General features: G+C 39.7%; 1 protein-coding gene across 1 annotated transcript; it reads left to right on the forward strand.

Moving 5' to 3' along the window:
* Positions 1 to 267: 267 nt before the first annotated feature.
* Positions 268 to 1,545, forward strand: LOC127104120 (uncharacterized). Its single transcript, XM_051041326.1, has 2 exons — positions 268 to 994; positions 1,136 to 1,545. Exons 1-2 carry the CDS (start codon positions 268 to 270, stop codon positions 1,543 to 1,545), a joined length of 1,137 nt encoding a protein of 378 aa, XP_050897283.1.
* The last annotated feature ends 22,799 nt before the right edge of the window (positions 1,546 to 24,344 follow it).

The raw sequence follows: 24,344 nt of genomic DNA on the forward strand, positions 1-24,344 counted from the left end.
AATTGCGAAATTTGTGGAGGACCTCATCTTACCGCACATTGCTTTGCTACCGCACAACAAATTGAGGAGATCAAGTTTCTTAGGCAGAACAACCCTTATTCAAACACATACAATCCGGGTTGGAAAAACCATCCAAATTTCTCATGGAAGGATCAACAAGGAAATGTGCAGAACCAACCACAACAACAACAACCGTATCAACAACCTCAACAATAGTTTCAGCAACAGGTACCAAGAAAAGCTGATTGGGAGATTGCCAATGAGAAGATGGCCGCTCAAAGCTCTCAATTTCAAGAAGAGACTCGAAGTAATTTAAAAAACACAGGTGCTTCAATTAAGAATCTTGAAATACAAATGAGTCAGATAGCACAACAACTAGCGGGTTCTCCACAACAGGGAGTTTTACCAAGTTCTACGGTTACTAATCCAAGAGAAAATTATCATGTGAATGCGGTGACCACCAGGAATGGTAAGTCAAAAGAAATACCTGAGAAGAGTTCTGAAGAAGAAGACTTATTGCTTGAAGTTGATCTAGAGATAAAAGAAAATGAGGTTGCAAATGAAGAGGTCACTCATGATGAACGAGTGGTTAAAGATAAAGTGAATGATCAAAAACCGGCCGTCAAACTGCCATTCCCAACAAGAAATAAGAAGAAAGGGCAGCATGAGAAAAACTTTGAGAAGTTCTTGGAAATGTTTAAAAAGCTTGAGCTAAACATTCCTTTCTTGGAGGCGCTTGAGCAAATGCCTACCTACGCAAAGTTCATGAAAGACATCATCTCGAAGAAGCGGACCATAGAAACTAACCCGATTATTCTAACGGAAACTTGTAATGCCATTTTGCAGGGTATGAAGGTTCCGGTGAAAAAGAAGGATCGAGGTTCTCTGACCATTCTGTGTGCCATTGGAGATAGATCCTTCAAGAAAGCTCTAATTGATTTGGGAGCGAGTGTAAGTCTGATGCCGCTGTCTATCTATAAGAAGTTGGGGATAGGTAAAATTCAAGATACGAGAATGACACTCCAATTTGCTGACCGCTCTGTGAAGAGACCCTATGGGATAGTAGAAGATGTGCTAGTAAAGATCGACAAGTTTATGTTTCCGGTGGATTTTGTCATTTTGGAAATGCCGGAAGATGAAGAGATACCAATCATTTTGGGGAGACCATTTTTAGAGACCGGGAGATGTTTGATCGACATAGAAGAAGGCACGATGACTTTGAAAGTGTATGATGAAGAGTTAAAAATTGATGTGCGAAACACCATGAAGTACAAGGATGAGGTTGCTACTAGCCAACATATTGAGACAATCGATCAAATATGTGAAAAGAAAAATTGCTTGACAACACAAAAATTTCCCTTGGAAAGGGTGTTGAGCTTATCAATTTTTAACAAAGAGGAAGTAGTTAACGAGAAAGATATGGAAGTTTTAGCCATGACGGAAGCATCACCACCTTTTAAAGGTTATCGACACAACCGGTGGAAAGATTTAAGGCAACCCTTAGTGGAAGAAAAGAAAGATGAACAAAGAAGGGAACCGAATTGAAACAACTACCGGAGAACCTCAAATATGTCGTCCTCGACACAGAGAATTTGAAGGGAATAAGCCCTACAATATGCATGCACAAAATTCTCATGGAAGATGATCACCAGCCGGTTGTCCAACCTCAACAACGACTTAACCCAGCAATGAAGGAAGTAGTCAGAAAAGAGGTGCAACACGGCCGGCCGTGTGAGCTAGCACGGGCCGTGTTGCTCAATTTTCATAAGCCAATACATTTTCCAGAGGCGCAACACGGGCAGCCGTGTGTGCCAACACGGGCCGTGTTGCATGCTTACATTTTTCCCATACATTTTCCAGGGGTGCAACACGGTCGGCCGTGTGGTCCAGCACGGGCCGTGTTGCAGTGCGTAACTCAGAATTTTTTTTTTAAATTTAGAGACGTTGGAGTGGGGCCCACACGTTTTTAAATACCTTTTACCCCTCCCCCACTCACTTTTCAGCCACTTCATCTCCTCCAACCCTATTTTTCCCTCATATCTCCTAAACTCCATAACTTCTTTCACCTTAAACCTCATATTTCTTCATCATCCAACCATTATTTTTCAAAGTTCCTTCACAAAAGTTGAGCCGTTTCTCGCACCCTACACCGTGACGGTATTATTTTTCTCTATCTCCACTATTTTTTTCCGCTAACTTTTCAGGTGACCATTATGCCCCCCAAAAGAGCCGAGCGAGGAAAGGCGGTGGTAGAGACCTCAAGGCCGAGACAAAGGGCCCGGAGGATGCCGAATGCACACGGAATTATTTTTGAGGATGATGACCATGTTGAAAGGTACAAGACTCACCTTAAAAGGAAGCTTGTACCTACAAGGTATGTTTGTGATGAGACTATGAGTGCTTTAGGAATTTTAGATGATGTATCCCAAATGTTCCACAATTTAGGTATTTTTGAATTTATGCATGCTGATGTGCCTACCTATGAACGCATCACTCTAGAGTTCCTAAGCACTGTTAAATTTAAATTGGAAAAAAATTGGACTGGTCATGTCTATGAATATTTTGGTACTATGAGTTTCCGACTTTATAACGAAGATTACTCGATGTCGGTTATTCAGCTTGGGCAATGCCTCCGGTTACCATTGGTAGGATCCGGGGCAGTGCCAAATGACTTTTCTGCAGGTTCCTTTTGGTCCTCTATTACAGGTTTACCACAGTACGAACCCCGGAGTGCAAAGGCATCATGGATTCAAAACCCGTGCTTCCGATATGCTCAAAAAGGGTTAGCATTCACCTTATTTGGACGAGGAGATAGTACAGGTGTAGCGGCAAAGCGGGAGCTATATTTGATGCATGCCATGGTTAATGAGGAACCAGTGAATGTGGCGGCATTCGCCGCGGACCATTTAGGTACCATGGGGCGTGCAAGCTCAGGAGCCATTTCTGTGGGAGGTATGATAACACAAATTGCTGACTGGTGTGGGTGTAGGCCGGTGTTGGACGGAGAAACCCCGATGCAGGCGTTGGGTAAGCTTGACCTCAATGCCCTGTGCACGCAAGGCATGCTCGAACAAAGCCGTCATGGGTATGTGTTGGTGAGCCGAACACGCCGGCTGTTCCGCTTACCGAACACTGATAAAACTAATGTTGATAACAATGAGAATTGGTTGTATACCTCTGTTGACCCCGAAGAGGCGGGAGAAGATGATTTTCTTGCAGGTGATACGAGGGAGGAAGATGCACCGACAAGGGAGAGGGGTGTTCCTCACCCTCACACCTCTCACCACAGAGGTATGGGAGCCTCCTCTGCTGGATGGACACCCATGGACATGGATCAGTTCCGTGTCGAGCAGGCTCGCCAGGGAGCGGAGATTGATCGGATCGTGACAGAGCAGCTCCGTCAAGGGGCTGCCATTGATGATATTCAAAGGATGATGCAACATATGATGTTGCAATTTCCACAGCACCCTCCTCCGCAGTAGGCACTGTAAGTCCCTCTTGCATTTGGGTTTAAACATTGGGGTCAATGTTTAGTTCAAGTGTGGGGGGGTTCCTTTCATTGTTTTAATTTATTTTCCGTTTTGGTTTTTCATGTTTTAAAGTTAATTTTCCTTTGATTTCTTTTATTTTCAACTGTTTGGATGTTGGGTTACAGATTGATGGATAAAAACCAGAGGCGTGATGGAAAGATGGTTAGTGGATGAAAGACACAACCCGAACTCACGCTCCCGAGGCACCCTGGAAATTTATGCAGTCGAAGAAAAACTATTGTTGGACACAGTGGGATGAAAACTGGATTGAGATAGAAGTATGGTACACCTGAACCAAAAAGAAGCTACATTACACAGAGAGTGCTTTGGAACCTGCAAGTTTACCCCACATGGTGAGATTACAAAAATCCAAATACTAAGAGATCATCATGAGAGTTAACCCAGGTATGACTCTATCGCTCTGGTTTTGCGTACGTTCTACTGACATAGCACTGCATTATGACACATATTGAGGCACATTTTTGTTGTTTAACCTTGAGCCTTTCCAGCCACCCTTGTGCGTTTTATCCGTTGCGAACCCCTTTGAGCCTTTAACCATTTTGTTTGTTTTTAAACCGCTTATGTTACCCTATGGCCAGAAAAGAAAAGAAAAAAGTATAATAATCTCTTCTACCCTTGCTCGGCATAAATGTTGTGGATTTTGGAAACTGTGTGAATTCTAAGTTTGGGGTGGTAAATCTAATACAATAGGGACAAGTGTGCGAAAAATCGTTACAAGAAAAGAGAAAAGAAAAATTGGAGGCTCTTTGAATGCTCCGGAAAAAGAAGAAAAAAAAGAGAAAAGAAAAATAGAACTCATCAAAACGCACTTGTCCCAATTAAACGACTTGATTACATTTGAAATACTCAATCAGTTGAGTCAAGTTAAATAGTCGATGTCGAACCCCTGTATATCAAAATAAGCACAGGTACAAGAAACATAACAGGAGTGCCGAGCCCAAAAACCCCTTGTGTATCCGTTTGTTGTTTATCCCACCTGTCCTAAGCCCCGTTACAACCCTAAGTCCTCCAAAAGTGTGTGAATTATGTTTGTGCAATAGAAGTAGAATTTATTCAAAAACTAAGAGTCGATATTGCATATACTGAGTCTTTAGTGCTAACCCTGAGAGATTGTGTGAGATGTATGAAAAGCTTGCAGGTAAAGAGGTGCTGGACTGTGAGGTGTAGCGGATAGTTCGGATCGGGTGGCCAACGTCTTGACCATGAAGGTAGGAAACTCGGTGCGAATAACATCGGCTGTATAGTGGTGAAAAGGAATTTTGGGGGTGACCTCTGTTTGTTGTCTCTTGCATCACTTGAGGACAAGCAATGAGATAAGTTTGGGGTTGTGATCGGTCACCATTTTACTTGATTTTCATCATGTTCTCGGCCAAAATTCATCAATGTGGTAACCTTTTTATTTTGAGTTTTAGTGTTTGAATTTTAAGTATTTCATAGTTGAGTAAGTTTTATGCTTATTTTGCTTTTGGTGTTAATTTAAGTTTTTAGATGCGTTTGATGTCGTTTCCATGGTATTGTGCATGTTTCAGAAGTAGTTGAAGAGTCGAAAGTGCCAAGGCAACAATGGAAGAGTGAAAGAAAAAGAAAAAGAAATAAAAAAATAGAATAAAAATCCTGGAGCCAAACACGGCCCGTGTCTCCTGACACGGCCCGTGCTGCAAGAAGGACCTCTTCCCATACAAAAACCAGGGGGCTGACACGGCCGGCCGTGTTGCTTGGCACGGCCCGTGTCAGCAAGTCTGAAGGAAAAACAAAAATTAAAATAATTGAGAGCCAACACGGCCGGCCGTGTTGCCTGGCACGGCCCGTGTTGGCAGGTGCGCTGAATCTTCTGATTTTTGTTTTCACTCAAGTAAGTGATCCCGGAGGGCAGTTTTGACTTTTTGGCTTGGCTGTAAGGTGTACTACACTATTTAGACCTAATGGAAAGGAAAAGAAGGGGGACGGAACAAAGAGAACAAGAGAATCAAGATTTTTGGAGAACGGAGATCATCAAGCGCGGAAGCAATTGAAGATCGAAGCTATCTAATCTCTTGTAATGTCTAATCTTATATTTGTACCTTCTTTGAATATTATCATGAGCTAAACCCCCCAATGCTAGGGGGGTGTCCCTGAATTGCTTTTGTAATGAACCTCTTTCCTACAATGTTATGAATGTCTATGTTTTTATGAAACCAATTTGTTATATCACGCGTGTAATGCTTGCCGTATTGGAAAATTAGGTATTGAATTGGAGGTAAAGGAGGTCTGACAAATCCCTTTATCACTATGTGTATAACAACATCGCTAATTTCTCTTAGGAATGAGGATCTAATAGTGATGATGGGAAATTCTTGATATTCATATATGGGATTAATATTCTTTTGAATGGCTAAGGAATTGGGATTTAAAATTGAATGTTAATGGTTTCTGGCTAAGGAATTAGGGGAAACTACTCTTGAGAACCATATTGAATCATTCGAACATAGATATCATAAAATAAGGATTAAGTTTATTTCAGAGCAATTCATACACCCTTGATCTAGCATGTTTAACTTTTCTGCATTCAAAAATCTCTATTTTGCCTTTATATTTTACAAAGCAAATTCACTCTTCACTTACCAACCCAAGGTTATTTTGTTTAATTGAATCATTATCAACACTGATAGTTCCTACGCAGTCCTCGAGATCGATACTCAGGATAATTCCTTTTATTACTACATCGGTAAAATAGTACACTTGCTATTTTTCCCGATCAGGGAGCATGATCGTGTTCCTGGTATTATATGTAGATGACATATTACTCATTGGAAACGATGTCCCTACCCTGCAACAAGTAAAGTCTTGGTTGGGGAAATGCTTTTCTATGAAGGACCTAGGTGAAGCAGCCTAAATATTAGGAATCAGAATCTATAGAGATAGATCACAAAAACTGCTTGGCCTAAGTCAGAGTACATACATAGACAAAGTGCTGAGACGCTTTAACATGCATGATTCCAAGAAAGGATTCATACCTATGCAACATGGCCTGTGTCTATCAAAAACACAATCCCCATCAACTAAGGAAGAAAGGGATCGCATGAATAAGATTCCATATTCATCTGCAATAGGATCTATCATGTATGCCATGTTATGTACTCGACCAGATGTCTCGTATGCTTTAAGTGCAACGAGTAGGTACCAATCTGATCCTGGTGATGCCCATTGGGTAGCTGTCAAGAATATCCTTAAGTACTTGAGAAGGACTAAGGACTCATTCTTGATATATGGAGGTCAGGAAGAGTTGGCTGTAATTGGATACACCGATGCTAGCTTCCAGACAGATAAGAATGACTTTAGATCGCAATCTGGTTATGTGTTTTGCTTAAACGGTGGCGCTGTGAGCTGGAAAAGTTCAAAGCAAGATACAGTTGCTGATTCTACAACCGAGGCCGAGTATATTGCTGCCTTAAGTGCAGCAAAGGAAGTTGTTTGGATTAAAAAGTTCATTAGTGAACTTGACATAGTTCATAGCATTGTGGATCCCATTGGTCTCTATTGTGATAACAATGGTGCTATCGCACAAGCTAAGGAGCCTAGATCTCACCAACGATCCAAACACATACTTAGGCGTTATCACCTCATTCGAGAGATAATAGATAGAGGAGATGTAAAAATATGCAGAGTACCTACACTTGACAATATTGCTGACCCACTGACAAAGCCTCTTGCGCAACAGAGGCATGATGGCCATACTAGATCTATGGGCATTAGGGGTATGCCTGATTGGCTCTAGTGCTAGTGGGAGATTGTTGGTGTAAGCCCTAGAGGCCAATACTTTTGGTACTTGTATCGAATTATTTATTAATAATTAAAAGGCTTTTTCTTTATTATGTTTGTTTAATAAAGTCCCTGGAATAGCTAGTCCGTTTAATGTATCAAGTATGACTTAATCATGAGATCACATTAAACATAAGGTCACTATTTTTAAAGTATCCGTAGTCGAGCTTTATTGTGAAGTGGGATAACATTAAAGCATGAAGACTATTATGTTTATAGACTGATGATCACATCTCATGGATCATGGATAAGGAGTTATCAAGTCTCAAACATAGGTATGAATATTAAGAGTAATATTTATACTGGATTGACCCGCTATGAGAATACTATATAGAATGTTATGCAAAGTGTCATAAGTTATTCTCATGGTGATAATGGTGTATACCACTCTTTAACCTGAAACCACTATGGACCCTAGATGTAGAGTCGGGTGCTTTATTGCTGATCCAATGTTGTCCGTAACTGGATAACCATAAAGACAGTTGATGGGTACTCCACAAAGCATGCTAAGGGACATGAGTGACCTAGATGGAATTTGCCCATCCTGCTGTAAGACCCCAATTTTGGCCCTAAGATCCCTCATGGTCCATATCATATCATATCATGGCCTCAAGGATCAGTGCATACCCTAGCTTCCCTCCTAGTGGGTGGGATACCTTTTGAGTGTGGTTCTTGATCACCAGGCATGTATTGCATTGTATATCTTTGCTTTTCATATATTTACTAACCAAAAGTACAAAAATATTGTCATCTAACCTTGTTTCTTGCAGCTGAAGCAATCATTAGTCAATCAGTCAAATCAGGCCTTGAGCAATAGATGGTGGCCATTCTTGAAGAATTTGGGCACCATGATCATCCATAAAAAGTTCATATGACTTTTGATATCATTTGGAATCAAGATCTCAAGAAAAAGAGGCTTGGAATTCATCAGAACATGGCCCAGTCAACAAAAGTCAACTGTGGTCAACTGTGCATTTAATCAGGAATTGGAAGGTGTGAGATGGTTAGAAAGACCTCATTCATGTCCATACAAGTCTAATTTGACATTTCAAAGATCAAGGTTGAAGGATTGGAAGTCAGACAAAAAGTTTCCAAAAATGGAAATGACCGGTAATTCTCACCTGCCAAAAATGGAAAGTTTTTCTCCCAAATATTACGTGTCCAAGAAAGCTTCAAATGAAATTTTGTCCAACATGAAATTTGAAGATCTTGTTCTTGCCATTCCAAAAAGTCCAAGAACTTGAAAATCCCATGTATGGTTGTCAAGTTATGGTCCAGTGAATTTCAAAAATGACCCATAATCAGGAGGGCATAACTTCCACATGGAGTGTCCAAATTGGATGTTCTTTATATGCACAAACTCCATTTGACATGTACTTTCATGGTGCATAACTGGATTTCTTCAAAAGTGGTCAATGCAAAAGGTCGAATTTCAACTGGACAGTTAAATGAACCAGGGGCAAAATTGTCCAACTTGTGAAATAATTGGAATTTTTGAGTGGGGATTTTTGCAACACTTCACAAATGGCATTTGAAACTTGTTGGAATATTCATAACATGCTAAGGCTTCATGGTTTGGAAATTGGCTTTTGAAATGGACTTGAAAAATGAACAAAGTGCCATGACATAGTGAAATTGAGAAATATGCATCCAATGGACATGAGACTAATTCCAATAGCTTCCAAATGATATTTATGGTTTGCTTGAGGTGATAAATCACTGTTGCATTGCTTCTAAGCATCCAAGGGCAAAAAAGCCAAAATGCTTAAATGAGCTACATTTGTTAATCACCAAGTTTGGCTTAATCATGATTAATTGTTGGATTAAGTGGTAGTATATATAGTTAATTATAACTGTTTTCTCAGAACACTAATCACAATTCACAAAATCCAAAAGAAAAATCTCAAGAACTCTCCCATTTTTCTCTCACTTTCCACACTTTGCATTTTCCATTTTTTTCACGATTCACCAAGATTTTCACCAGTTTTTTTGCAGTTTCTGTGGTTTGATCATCATTTGCAGATGAATTAGGAGGACTGTCGAAGCAAGAAAGTGGAAGATCTTTGAAGATTCTTCACCATTGAAGCAAGCACGAGTTCCATGACAGTTGGAAATCCTGGAGGATAGAGCATCGTTGAGCTAAATAAGCATTCGCACACTCCTTCTACATCCACGTGCGCCATCTGTTTCACATCGTTGAGGTCAAAATCCAACAGATTCGTCCGCTGCGCACTCTTAAGGTTGGGAATCGAATCTCGTAATTGTTTCAATTATGTTAGGGATTTGATAGAACATTCATTGTAGAGTAATCTGAAACTCGAATCATGCAATTTCGTTGGATATCCATCAAGAAATCTGGAATCGAAGTTTGCATGTTGAAACTTTTCTTGATTAAATCTTTGCGTGTGATAACTTATAGACTAAACCATGGCCATATCCTTGTTCCTCGTTGAAAGACGAGGAGATCCATATATGATTTTCGCATTTTCGTGCAAGAATAGCCGTAACCGAATTTGCCGGTGATGAAGAGCTATGAACATGCGATGAAGCTCACGAGCTCTGGCAATTTTCATGCTTCGATCCTGTTTCCTAGCCTCTCCGTTCAAATTGATGTTTGGCGCCGAAATGAGCCAATAGGATGCCGCCACGCCGTTTAGTTAAACGGCTGCGTTTTAGGCCAGGCGCAAGGAATTACAAAATTGCCATTCATAATTAATTAAATTCGTTAATCCCTTAAATAAATATTTCATAATTATTTCAAAACTTCAAAAAATCATAGATTAACCAATATTCACCCAATTAATTTGGGACTTTTTTTGATAATCTCCATTTTTAATCTACTTTTTTTTGGACATATTTTTTGAAGTTGTGCTTGGTAAAAATTTTGATTGGCATAGGGATGTTCATAATGTGTGCAATATTCATGTGTTTTGCTATTTTAATCATAAAATGACCATGCCTTATCCAAATGAATTGAAATTTTATAGGATGATTCTTGACCCTCTCCTGGAGATTTTGACATATGATTTGTAATTTTTGGACCTCTGGTTTGTTAGATGTGATTAATTCTTTTTGAGTGTGACAATATGTGTCACACTTTGATATGCTGAGTTTATGAATTATTTTTCCATGCTTCCATTAGGCCTATGGTTCTGATTTTTTGCATGAGATACCTTTGACATGTTAACTTTCAACATGAATTTTTGTGGATTTAATTGATCTACTTTTTTATTTGATTAGAATTTTTGTCTACTGCTTAGCATTTTTTGGGCTTTGCTTGTGTAACATTTTTTCCTATGTTGCCAAATCCTCATCCCTAATCCCATGAATGTGAAATTTGGTGGAGTAGTTCCTAACATGTGTAGCTTTCATTTGGCTTTGGTCCCATCCATTTCCCATTTAATATCACTGTTTACCATTTGATTGAAGTTAGTGTACATTTTGTGACTTGATTTGGTTGAGTTTTTGCATGCCTTAACATGTTGATTTAATTCCCATAGCTCCACTAGTCCAAATGGCATAAAAATTGACATGTAGCTCACTGAATAGGTTCTGGTTAGACATGAATTTTTGTGAGATTTATTGAGTTTCTTTGGTTTGGTTTTTAATTGAAATTATTCTGTTTGTGCATAGGTGGCTCTTACTTACCTAGTTTGACTTAGATTGTACATAAAATCAATTTGGTGTATGGTTTAGACATGAGACCAATTGGGATCTCTTCTTATTTGAATCATCTTGACTTTGATAATGTTTTACTTGCTGTTTTACATTTTTTCCCTCCTTTGGACCCTAGGCTTGGCCTAGTGGTCTTGTTACTTATGTTTGAGCTTGACTTTGACTTTTCAGGTTAAAAAGCTAATGCCTTAAGGAGGTTGATTCATAATTGAGTTGTTTACTTTGATCATTGTATACTCATTTGTTTGTGTTGTAGGGTGCTTGGTTCACATGGACTTGGTGCTATGCACATCATTGTTTGATTGTTGATTGATTCTTATTGTTGTTGTTTTGTTTATGTTGGGATGCTGATTATATTTGACTGATTTCAGGTACCCTTTAGTTGCTCAGTTCTCTTAAGAACTTGCATTGCTTTGCTTAAATAGCAATTTGCATTGAGGTATAGCACCTTCTTCTTCATGTAGTCTGGAGACCCGACCTGTTATTTGGCCGGGCAAACTGTCTGAAGTCCTCCTTAAGAGGTGATGTTTGTGATTGTTTATGTTTGTCCCAAGCAGGAAAAGTCCTCATTTGAGGCAATTGGTGGATATAAGAGATATGTAGCCTATCTCCCACTATTCAGTGAGTCTTATCCTTGCTCCCATTACATGGTTGTAGCATTGAGATCCAAACCCAAGATCTATAGAGTCTTCAATTGGGGAAAGAGTTCCATCTTTCTGAACTCCCCCACATTCTTATATTTACATGCTCTCTCGGACCTGAGATAGAAGCAATGAGGCACACCCCTCATACCCTTTCATCTGCTTCACCTTAGCCCCTCAATGGCAAGGTTAAGAGCGACGCTTACCTCTTACAGTGGACTTTCATAGTCAAAACCTTTTGCTTGAGCCTCATTGAATGGTTATAGCGTGTGCTACTTGAATTTATGTGATTGATTACTTGATTCATTTATACATGATTACTTGATTTGCCATTGTGCATTTACTATCATTGATTGCCATTGTGCATTTATCATCTTTGTTTGCCATTAGTGCATGACCATTTCTTTTGTCCTTGTGACATTATTGTTTCCCCATTGAGGACAATTGTAAGTCCATGTTGATTGGCTTTTGTTCCTATGACATGGAAGAGATAGAGTGTAAGACCTCATTGGTCACTCATATCTTCTTTGCTCTTTGTTTGAGCATTGTTGTTGTATGTGAGGATCCATTGTAAGTCCCTGTGATGTGGCATTGGTTTTCCTAGGATCATACTGTGGAGGTTAACATAAGTCCAGATAGATTGGCAGTTGACTTCCCTGTTTTGTTTTTTGTTTTATTCTGATGGAGATTAGTGTAAGTCCATAGAGTGGCTTCTGATATCCTTACTTGTTTTAGGAGACAGGTATAAGACCATTGAGTGGCATCCAATATCCGCTTTTATTTACTTTCATCTGTTACCACATTCACTGCTCATTTGTAGCCCATTCCTAAGGACCCACTTGAATCATCTTCTATATGATTTCAAGAGGTGGACCCTCCTAAGAAGTTTTACATTCACTCTTCCATTATCCATTCATCCCATTGTGTCCTAAAACTTTTCACACATGTTTTAAAACTTGAAATAAGTGTTGTGCAAACATTCTCACCTTCTTTCCAAATTAGAAACTTGGACCTTAAGTCCATGATTTTCCAAACTTCATTTTTGTAAATACTTCATTTTGAATTGACTTTAATCATACTTTGACTTTTTGTAAATAATCCAAATAACTTCACCCATTCAAATGATTTTGTGGCTTTGTCCATGTTTGTTAAGTTTTCATACATTAGCTATAGGTTTGATTTACCCTAGTTGGTTGATATTAATCTCACCTATTTGTCCTTAGTTGATTGAATTGTAAGTCTTCCTCGCTTATTATAGGGTTAACCCCTCACTAGCGAGTGAAAGCTTTTCTCACATGGTGGACGTTGTTGTTTCTTAAGGTTGAGTTTTCTCCCGTGGGTAACGTAAGACCTTTGAGCTTGTGTTTTAAAATTGAATCCACTAACTTTTGGAAGTTTTTAGCCGAACTACGGCGTTTTGATCCTTACCTTTGATGGAAGGTATGTAGGCAACGGGTTCATCCGTTCGAACATAAAAATAATTAACATGTACATTCTTTTCTCACCATCCCACTCATGTTTGCACAATATGTCAAAAACAAATAAATATTTTCTTATACAACAAAGTGTGAAAAGGGCTCCCTAGGAGTACCTAGGACGCATTGGGTGCCTAACACCTTCCCATTGCGTAATTTACCCCTTACCCCGATCTCTGATCTTTTTCATTAGTTTTCTACGAGTAAAACTTCTTAGGTTTTTGTTCGCTTTTTAGCCAGTCCTTAGGATAAATAAAAGTGCGGTGGCGACTCTATGTTCATTGTATGCTTTGCTTATGATTTAATCAATAAATCATATAGCGACGAATACACCGCTACAGAAAAGTGGCGACTCTGCTGGGGACTACAAGGTCCTTGGTGGTATTGCCTACTTTTCACCCTTGTTGTATGATATATTATTATTTGTTATTTGACATATTTTTGTACAATTTGGGATAACTGTATTGATTGTAATGTTTGAATTGCTTGATATACAATTGCTGTTTGCTTTGGTGATCTCTGTGAGATGAGTTCTATACCCGAACTCGAGTGCACTCTAGGATAGGAGAATGGCGTAGTCTTGTTGACTGGTGTGGAGTAGTCCTTAGCCAGTTGACTTGCGAGTCCATTCACTTGGTGGAGGTCATGTTGGATTAATAATGTCACACAAGTTATTTGTGGTTAGGCATTATTCTTTCAATCATGTGCCTTAGAAGCCAAGGACCTTAGTTTACCAAACCCATCTTGGCCTATTTTTAGGACGTAGTGCGGAGGTCGTTCAGATGTAAGTTCTGATGCGATTGTCACGCGATACTACACTCATAAGAGTTTCTCTTGAGAATATTTTTAGAATACGAGTATTCGTTCCTCCGATAATATTCGAAAGATGGAACGATGATTATGGGAACCTCTGGTAGAACATGTCTGGCAGGTTTAAACCCTAGTACACTCCCTTTGGGTGGTTCTTAACCAAGACTCCATGCTCGTGACTCTCAACAAACCCGTGATTCGTGGTTGAGTCGTTCAAACATCATTAATATCAATGGAACCCGGATCAGGTGTAAAACCGAAAATCCACCAAAGCGGCTGGTTGATATTAAGGGTGTTCGAGCCGGTTCATGTACCGTTAATATCAATGGAACTTGGGTGTCGATAAGGTGAAAACCTAAATCCACCAAAATGGATGATTGATATTAGGGATACAATGAGCTTTCCCACGACCTTTGTTTGGCGTGCCTTGCTTGATCCTTGAGTGTGATTGTTGCATTCATACATTCACGCATTCATCCGCATCCATATCATCAGAAAAAAGAAAATTTTCAAGGGACTCAAAGGAGTTTATTTGCAAAAAATTTCAGACATGAAAAAACCGGAAAATTTTTTCACCTGATATATCTGATGAGATATTCTCATATATGATCAAAATGCTTAAATATTTCAAAGTTTGCAAATAAAACCCTCGGGTTCCTTTGAAATAAAAAACAAGCATATGCACGAACACTTCATGCATCATTTGCATAAGCAGGTGTTTTGGTCCGGTCTCCCGTCCTGTGGTCTGACCCTGCGATCTTCATTTATTTTGAAGACGCACTTTGCCGGTATTTTACCAAAGCCGATTCTGCCAGATTGATGGATCATCCTGAGCAAGAGAATTGTGAATTCAGAGAGGATTTTGCCAGACTAAGCGTTGTTGATGGATTTATTCCTGGTTAATCAATCCCGAGCTGGCATTGGCTGCTGTTCTGGGGCACTTAAGGAGCAACGTTTGTTCAAGTGGAGGATTTATCCATGCTGATCAACCTGCAGAAGAAGCTGCTGCTACCTTTGAAGAAGGTGCAGAAGATCTGAACAATTTCATCATTCCTGGTGGTGTCTGCCACAATTGGGTCGCTGTGGATGTTCCTACGGTCATTCATAAGTCAGCATGATTTGTTCATTTTGTTTGAAACCCTTCTCCCATGCCAAAAGGAGAAGTGATGACATTGTTGGCAGCATTTAATACAATGATGTTTTCATTCAATTAATGCATTGTCAAACATTTGTTTTTCCATTTGTTTTCACTTTTTGCTTTTGCATGAAATCAGTGATCACAAAAAACCATGAAAAACAAGAAAACAATCTTTTCATCTGCATAAATGATTTGCTTGTTTAAATTCAAAAGCTTTTCATTATCCAGAATCATTATGCAGGGATTTCTAAACCCATTGAACATAATGATCCGACGCCATCTCCCAATCTTGAATTCTTTGTATTCAAAGCAGAGGAAGATGATGTTGAAGGGGATTCCTGATGAGATTACCCGACTTCTTGAGCACGAATAGAAGCTCATTCAGCTGTATCATGAGAATCAACAAAATAGTCAAACTGGGGCATTGCAAATGCAATCAAAAGAAAAAAAGAAAAGAGGGTGAAAAAAAAAAAGATGAAAAAATCAAAAATCAGGAAAATTTTTTCAAAATTTTTCCAAAAGAAAAAAGAAAAAGTATACCCTCAAGTCCCTAGTTGACTGATGCTGAATGGATTCAAAGTCGTTATGACCAATTGAACTTGATTGAAGAGAAGCGTTTAACTGCCATGTGCCATGGTCAGTTATATCAGCAGAGAATGAAGAAAGCATTCGATAAGAAGGTCAAGCCTCGTGTGTTCCGAGAAGGTGACCTTGTGCTCAAGAAAGTTTTGTCTTTCACGCCCGATTCCAGGGGCAAGTGGACTCCAAACTACGAGGGTCCATATGTTGTTAAGAGAGCCTTTTCAGGCGGAGCTTTGATGCTTACAACAATGGATGGGGAGGATTTCACTCGTCCTGTGAATTCAGATGCAGTTAAGAAATACTTTGCCTAGAAAAAAAAAGTATATGCAAATGAAAAACAGAATAGCTTGCTAAGTTGAAAACCCGAAAGGGCGGCTTAGGCAAAAATGAGCGTCTCGATGGAGAACCCGCATGGGTGATCTAGGCAAAAGTTAGAGACTTGATAAAAAAAAAAGCATATTTGCGTCCCGCTAGATTGAGTACCTCACTCTGGGGCAATCTAGGCAAAAATTAGGGATCAGGCAAGTAACTGCATCCTGACAAGACTTTCTGTTTCATCAGTCGTCTTTTCGTCAGAAGATTCTCGATTCGTCGTCAACTGAAGCTTCGAATACATCGAGATTCAAATTGGTAGAGAAAGGATCATTATGTTCAATATGGCCCTCTTCCAATATATATCACTGATTTCAAATTTGTACAGATCTATGGAGTCTTGCCATTTGCAGATTGCCATTCCATCAAATAAATTTGAGCTTTTATCCAATTATTTGCACTCTTATTTGTTTCAATTCAACAAATGTTTTGCATGTTTTACTTGATAAAAATATCATTGTTTTAAAAACAAAATTTTTCAAAATTATTGTTTTAAACAAAGTGAACATTCACAATGATAAAAGGATACTCGAAGAATTTCTCAGTGTTCTCCCAAGGGTGGCATGGTTTCCAGCAGGTAAGACATGTGTTCATATCCCTGGTTTGGTTTGTATCCTTCTTCTCCAGATTTGGTTGTTGGGGTTGTTCCCCAAGCAGAGATTTGGTTGTTGGGGTTGTTCCCTAAGCAGAGCTTCTGTGGATTTTGACTCCCCGAAGCAGAGTGGTGTATTGAAGACTCAGTCTGTTCTCCAGCAGTAGTCTCTCCCTGGCTTGATTGCTCAGTCGTTCGGAAAATTTGTGGTTAGTGGGTTGATATCCCCGTATCCCGTATTTCTCCCCAAGTGAGTTGCCAGCATAATTGCAAGTCGAGTTGTTGGTGGGGTTGTTCCCCAAGCAGAGTGTTGTTGAAGACTCAGTTTTCTCCAGCAGCAGTTTTCCCCGGCATGGATGCTTTCCTTGTGGAAGATTCGGCGGTTGATGGTTTGTCACCTTGGCGCCTCGCCACTTTCTCTAGTGGGTCGCTATGCCCAGACTTTATTTGTCTCCTTGGCACAGTAGAGTTGTTATTGATACCCCCATCGAAGTCGCGAGCAGAGTTGTTGTCACTCCTTCCCAGCGCAGTCGCGAGCAGAGTTGTTGTCACTCCTTCCCAGCGCAGTCGCGAGCGGAGTTGTTTACTTTCTCTCTATCAGAATGGTTGTTATTCTCAGCAGAGCAGGATTTATTTTCCTACTCCGTGGTTGATTGGGTTGATATCCCCGTATTTTCATCCAACTTTCTCCAGCATTTGTCTGCAGAGCGGTTGTTGTGGCAGTATTGCCTGTTGAACCTCTTTCAATCCCCGGTATGGTCGGTTGATAGCTCCGTCATCCAGAGATTGTATGGATTTCCTGATTACTCTTCGATCCTCAGTAGAGCGGATTTTGTTGCAGAATCTGCTGATGTGATCCATCAGATGTGTGTTCGCCCCGAGTAGAGTGGTTTGTTGCAGAATCTACTTGTTTGGTGCTTTCCTTCCTCGGTGGGTTGTTCCCCAAGAGAGTAGTCGATGATATCCCCAGTAGAGTTGCTTGTGCAGCCAAACTCTATCCGGGTGACCTTTGCTCCCTCAGTGGATTATTCCCCAATGAAGCTATGTTGGATCCGTTTCCATAGCAGTGTTTGCTAGGATCCCCTGCAGGACTTTGAGATTCTCTTGTTCCCCAACAGATTTGTCTTTGTGGCTCTTTGCCTGTTGTGACTTTCTGTGCCCCAGTTGGGGTGATCGCTGATCCATCGCTCAGAGATTTGGTATTGTCCAGATATCCCTGATTCTTTTGCTTCTGCTTCCCAGTAGTACCCGCAGATCTTTGCTTTATAGCATGTAGATCTCCAGCAGAATTGGCTTTCCAGTTGGTTTTCCCCTGGAAGTGTAATACCGGACGTTTGATTCCTGGACCTGTTATGTTAGAAATGTCTGTTTTGTCAGCATTCATCAAACATAAATCACGCATATTCATGCATATTCATAAAACATTCAGATATTCATGTTGCATTTTTGCCATATATCCTTTGTTTGTTGTTCCCTGCTATGGTGATATAGATCTTTATAGATCTTCCTAAGCAGATGTCGGGTGTTAAATCTCTCCATATAGAGTCAGCCCTATAAGCAGAAAGTGTCTGTCTTTCCTTCTGCAGTTCCCCACTGAGATATACCCTCGTGGATGACGGTTTCTTCCGTTTCCTCCCAACATATATATTGGGATGGATGTTCCTATTTGAGTTATATCCTCATTAGGACGTGTCTTGATTCAGTTTGTCTTTTCGGATCTTTCCTGAATTGACATTTGTCGTCTGTTCATTGTGCTTCCCTGTGGTGATTTTTAGCCCCAGCGGAGTTTCGGGCCTCTACCCTTATACCGGTAGTTGTAAGTCCTATTGTTCCTTGTCCTCTTGGCGGAATTTGTGGTTATATACCTTTCATTCCTCCGCAAGAGTCAATTTTGGCCCCTACCCTTATACCGGTAGTTGTAAGTCCTATTCTCCTGGCTTTCTTGGCAGAACTTGTGGTTATATACCTTTTAGTCCCCAGCCAGAGTTGTTGGTTTTCTACCTGATAGTCGGTAGTCGTGAATCCTAATTCCCTACTCTCCAGCAGAGTTTGCGGTCTGTTATAAAAACTCATTTTTGGTTTCTCGTGCGGATTCGTGATTTATTCTATCCCCACGCAGAGTTTTTGGTTTTCTACCCCGTATTCGGTAGATGTAAACCCTAGTTTGTGGTTATTCCCACCAGAGTATGGCTTCTACCCCGTATTCGGTAGTTGTAAGTCCTATCTCTTTTCCCCTAGCAGTGGTAACCTTTGTGGTTCGGTCTGGCTGATGGTGGATCTTCTGTTGTTGTGGTTTTACCCCTAACAGAGTTCTGTTCCCGGTGGTGATTTGTATCCCCAGTGGAGTTTGTGGTCTTCTACCCCGTATTCGGTAGTTGTAAATCCTATGTTGCTGTGATTTTTTCTCTCCAGCGGAGTTGTATCTTATGATACATATGGATAATTGCCGGTTGCTAGCAATTTTATCCTCAGCTGAGTCTTTGGTTTCTTACCCAGTAGTCGGTATTGTTAAACCCCTTGTTTTCTCAGCCATATTTTTGGTCTTCTGCCCCGTATTCGGTAGATATAAACCCTAATTTCTCTCTTTGTGGTTATCTTCATTCAATATTCGATGTTGATATTCCTTCCTGCTTTGGGTAGTTGCTCTTGAGTAAGCACTTGTATTCCCAGCAGTCTCCTGGATCATTGCCGGATGCTTGCAATGTTATCCTTTTGAAGTCGCCAGTGGGTCTTTTCACCGTTTGCTAGTGATTTGTCCCCCGGATCATTGATTGATTATCGATGTATTCCTTGCTTTTGCGGATAATTGCCGGATGCTTGCGATTTATCCCCAGTGAGTCTTTCATTTACCCTTTTTGTTGGTAATGTTGTTACTCCCTTCGATTGGTCATCATTATATGCCTGTTTGGTATCCCGATGCCTCTCTTTTCGGACGATTTATCCTTCATTAACCCTTATACCGGTTGTGGATAATCTTCCATGCGAGTATGTTATCCACGTTCTGACGGTAATGGATAATATATCTCATGCACTCTTCAGTCGAAGCCTTTGTGTTTCCCTGGTCGAGTAAGATTCGTTATTTCCCCTTTGCGGAGTCGAATATTCTTGTTGTTGGATAATTGCCGGATGCTTGCAATTTATCCCTTTGAGTTATCTTTCGTTTACCCGGATGCTTGGTATCGATTGTCTCTCTGTTCGGTTAGCCACCTATTATATACTTCGGTATCTCTGGTGTCTTTTCCTTTCGAGTATATTATTCACGGTCTGCCGGTAATGAATAATATGTCTCATGCGCTCTTTGGTTGGAGTCCTTTGTTGATTTTCCCTAGAGTAAGATTCGTATTCTTTGTAGAATCGAATATACATCCTTTAACCAGTTTGTGTTTCGGATGTGTGTTTTGGCATATATACCAATTCACGTTTTCGGTAGATCACCTATTATATACTTCGGTATCTCTGGTGTTTCTTACCATGCGAGTTTATTATCTACGGTCTGCCGGTAATAGATAATATATCTCATGCGAGTTTATTATCTACGGTCTGCCGGTAATAGATAATATATCTCATGCGAGTATTCTTATCCACGGTCTGCCGGTAATGGGTATTATATCTCATGCACTCTTTGGGTTTGTGTCCCCAGTTGAGTAAGATTCGTTTTCCCGTGGTGGATTCGAATGTCATCCTGTAAGTTGTTTTGCTTTTTTAAGCCCTCCCTTTCGGATGATGAGTGTCTTGGCATATATACCAATTCACATTTCGGTTGGTCACCTATTTTATACCTCGGTATCCCTGGTGTCCCTTCCTTTCTACTCCCTATTATGACGTTGGTCCCTTGTGGAGTCAGATTTTCCTGAGTTTCGTACCCTTTGTCGGTCTGCCTCAGATGTTGGTTGATTGATATCTCTCACCCTTGTACCGGTCTTAGATATTCATTCTTCCTGAGTTTGTTACCCTTATACCGGTAACACCTCACTTCTTGTTGCTTTCCCAGGAGAGTCTCTTTGTTAGACATTCCCCTGCGGAGTTTCCTTTGGTGATTTTTACCCTTTTGCTATATGGGTGTTTATTCCCCAGTATATGCATTTCCCGGCAGGGAGATTCTATGTGAATCTTTTCCTGGTCCGAGTCCGGATTTTTATCCGAAGTATCCTTTCTGGATAGTTGAGTCAGCTTATGTCTTTCCGATGGATTTATTCTCCTCTGGAATTCTTTATTCCCCGGTGTGAGTCCTTTGCTTCCCCAGCAAGTTCTCCAATCCGATATCTGTTATCCCCACTCGGAGTCGTGTCTAGGTCACGCTGTGTCGATTTTGTATCCCTAATCAAAGTCGTGTCCTGCTCACGCATTCTTTTTTCTTATTATCCCCTAAGAGAGTCACAATAAGAATCTTGTTAGAATCTCTGTTCCTGGTGAGTGTATTACTCCGATGGATCGTCCTTTCTTCTGTGTGAACCATATATTCTCCACAGAATTTGCTTTTGCATGCATGCATCTGCATCATGAGGTCTCTTAGGGACCAAAATTCGCCTCATTACTATTATTTAAGCCCATTCTATCGCGTCGAGATGAAGATTTCTAAACTTCACTTCTCCGGCTAGAATGACCTTAAATAGGGGCATCTGTAAGACCCCAATTTTGGCCCTAAGATCCCTCATGGTCCATATCATATCATATCATGGCCTCAAGGATCAGTGCATACCCTAGCTTCCCTCCTAGTGGGTGGGATACCTTTTGAGTGTGGTTCTTGATCACCAGGCATGTATTGCATTGTATATCTTTGCTTTTCATATATTTACTAACCAAAAGTACAAAAATATTGTCATCTAACCTTGTTTCTTGCAGCTGAAGCAATCATTAGTCAATCAGTCAAATCAGGCCTTGAGCAATAGATGGTGGCCATTCTTGAAGAATTTGGGCACCATGATCATCCATAAAAAGTTCATATGACTTGTGATATCATTTGGAATCAAGATCTCAAGAAAAAGAGGCTTGGAATTCATCAGAACATGGCCCAGTCAACAAAAGTCAACTGTGGTCAACTGTGCATTTAATCAGGAATTGGAAGGTGTGAGATGGTTAGAAAGACCTCATTCATGTCCATACAAGTCTAATTTGACATTTCAAAGATCAAGGTTGAAGGATTGGAAGTCAGACAAAAAGTTTCCAAAAATGGAAATGACCGGTAATTCTCACCTGCCAAAAATGGAAAGTTTTTCTCCCAAATATTACGTGTCCAAGAAAGCTTCAAATGAAATTTTGTCCAACATGAAATTTGAAGATCTTGTTCTTGCCATTCCAAAAAGTCCAAGAACTTGAAAATCCCATGTATGGTTGTCAAGTTATGGTCCAGTGAATTTCAAAAATGACCCATAATCAGGAGGGCATAACTTCCACATGGAGTGTCCAAATTGGATGTTCTTTATATGCACAAACTCCATTTGACATGTACTTTCATGGTGCATAACTGGATTTCTTCAAAAGTGGTCAATGCAAAAGGTCGAATTTCAACTGGACAGTTAAATGAACCAGGGGCAAAATTGTCCAACTTGTGAAATAATTGGAATTTTTGAGTGGGGATTTTTGCAACACTTCACAAATGGCATTTGAAACTTGTTGGAATATTCATAACATGCTAAGGCTTCATGGTTTGGAAATTGGCTTTTGAAATGGACTTGAAAAATGAAGAAAGTGCCATGACATAGTGAAATTGAGAAATATGCATCCAATGGACATGAGACTAATTCCAATAGCTTCCAAATGATATTTATGGTTTGCTTGAGGTGATAAATCACTGTTGCATTGCTTCTAAGCATCCAAGGGCAAAAAAGCCAAAATGCTTAAATGAGCTACATTTGTTAATCACCAAGTTTGGCTTAATCATGATTAATTGTTGGATTAAGTGGTAGTATATATAGTTAATTATAACTGTTTTCTCAGAACACTAATCACAATTCACAAAATCCAAAAGAAAAATCTCAAGAACTCTCCCATTTTTCTCTCACTTTCCACACTTTGCATTTTCCATTTTTTTCACGATTCACCAAGATTTTCACCAGTTTTTTTGCAGTTTCTGTGGTTTGATCATCATTTGCAGATGAATTAGGAGGACTGTCGAAGCAAGAAAGTGGAAGATCTTTGAAGATTCTTCACCATTGAAGCAAGCACGAGTTCCATGACAGTTGGAAATTCCTGGAGGATAGAGCATCGTTGAGCTAAATAAGCATTCGCACACTCCTTCTACATCCACGTGCGCCATCTGTTTCACATCGTTGAGGTCAAAATCCAACAGATTCGTCCGCTGCGCACTCTTAAGGTTGGGAATCGAATCTCGTAATTGTTTCAATTATGTTAGGGATTTGATAGAACATTCATTGTAGAGTAATCTGAAACTCGAATCATGCAATTTCGTTGGATATCCATCAAGAAATCTGGAATCGAAGTTTGCATGTTGAAACTTTTCTTGATTAAATCTTTGCGTGTGATAACTTATAGACTAAACCATGGCCATATCCTTGTTCCTCGTTGAAAGACGAGGAGATCCATATATGATTTTCGCATTTTCGTGCAAGAATAGCCGTAATCGAATTTGCCGGTGATGAAGAGCTATGAACATGCGATGAAGCTCACGAGCTCTGGCAATTTTCATGCTTCGATCCTGTTTCCTAGCCTCTCCGTTCAAATTGATGTTTGGCGCCGAAATGAGCCAATAGGATGCCGCCACGCCGTTTAGTTAAACGGCTGCGTTTTAGGCCAGGCGCAAGGAATTACAAAATTGCCATCCATAATTAATTAAATTCGTTAATCCCTTAAATAAATATTTCATAATTATTTCAAAACTTCAAAAAATCATAGATTAACCAATATTCACCCAATTAATTTGGGACTTTTTTTGATAATCTCCATTTTTAATCTACTTTTTTTTGGACATATTTTTTGAAGTTGTGCTTGGTAAAAATTTTGATTGGCATAGGGATGTTCATAATGTGTGCAATATTCATGTGTTTTGCTATTTTAATCATAAAATGACCATGCCTTATCCAAATGAATTGAAATTTTATAGGATGATTCTTGACCCTCTCCTGGAGATTTTGACATATGATTTGTAATTTTTGGACCTCTGGTTTGTTAGATGTGATTAATTCTTTTTGAGTGTGACAATATGTGTCACACTTTGATATGCTGAGTTTACGAATTATTTTTCCATGCTTCCATTAGGCCTATGGTTCTGATTTTTTGCATGAGATACCTTTGACATGTTAACTTTCAACATGAATTTTTGTGGATTTAATTGATCTACTTTTTTATTTGATTAGAATTTTTGTCTACTGCTTAGCATTTTTTGGGCTTTGCTTGTGTAACATTTTTTCCTATGTTGCCAAATCCTCATCCCTAATCCCATGAATGTGAAATTTGGTGGAGTAGTTCCTAACATGTGTAGGTTTCATTTGGCTTTGGTCCCATCCATTTCCCATTTAATATCACTGTTTACCATTTGATTGAAGTTAGTGTACATTTTGTGACTTGATTTGGTTGAGTTTTTGCATGCCTTAACATGTTGATTTAATTCCCATAGCTCCACTAGTCCAAATGGCATAAAAATTGACATGTAGCTCACTGAATAGGTTTTGGTTAGACATGAATTTTTGTGAGGTTTATTGAGTTTCTTTGGTTTGGGTTTAATTGAAATTATTCTGTTTGTGCATAGGTGGC

The sequence above is a fragment of the Lathyrus oleraceus genome, chromosome 7, assembly GCF_024323335.1.
Source record: "Lathyrus oleraceus cultivar Zhongwan6 chromosome 7, CAAS_Psat_ZW6_1.0, whole genome shotgun sequence".
Classification (NCBI taxonomy): domain Eukaryota; kingdom Viridiplantae; phylum Streptophyta; class Magnoliopsida; order Fabales; family Fabaceae; genus Lathyrus; species Lathyrus oleraceus.

Excerpts from the sequence above, each read along its gene's own strand:
- LOC127104120 (XM_051041326.1), top strand. The coding sequence starts at position 268 with ATGGCCGCTCAAAGCTCTCAATTTCAAGAAGAGACTCGAAGTAATTTA. Across the intron at positions 995-1,135 it reads CTATAAGAAGTTGGGGATAG|ATGAAGAGATACCAATCATT; the intron begins GTAAAATTCAAG and ends AAATGCCGGAAG.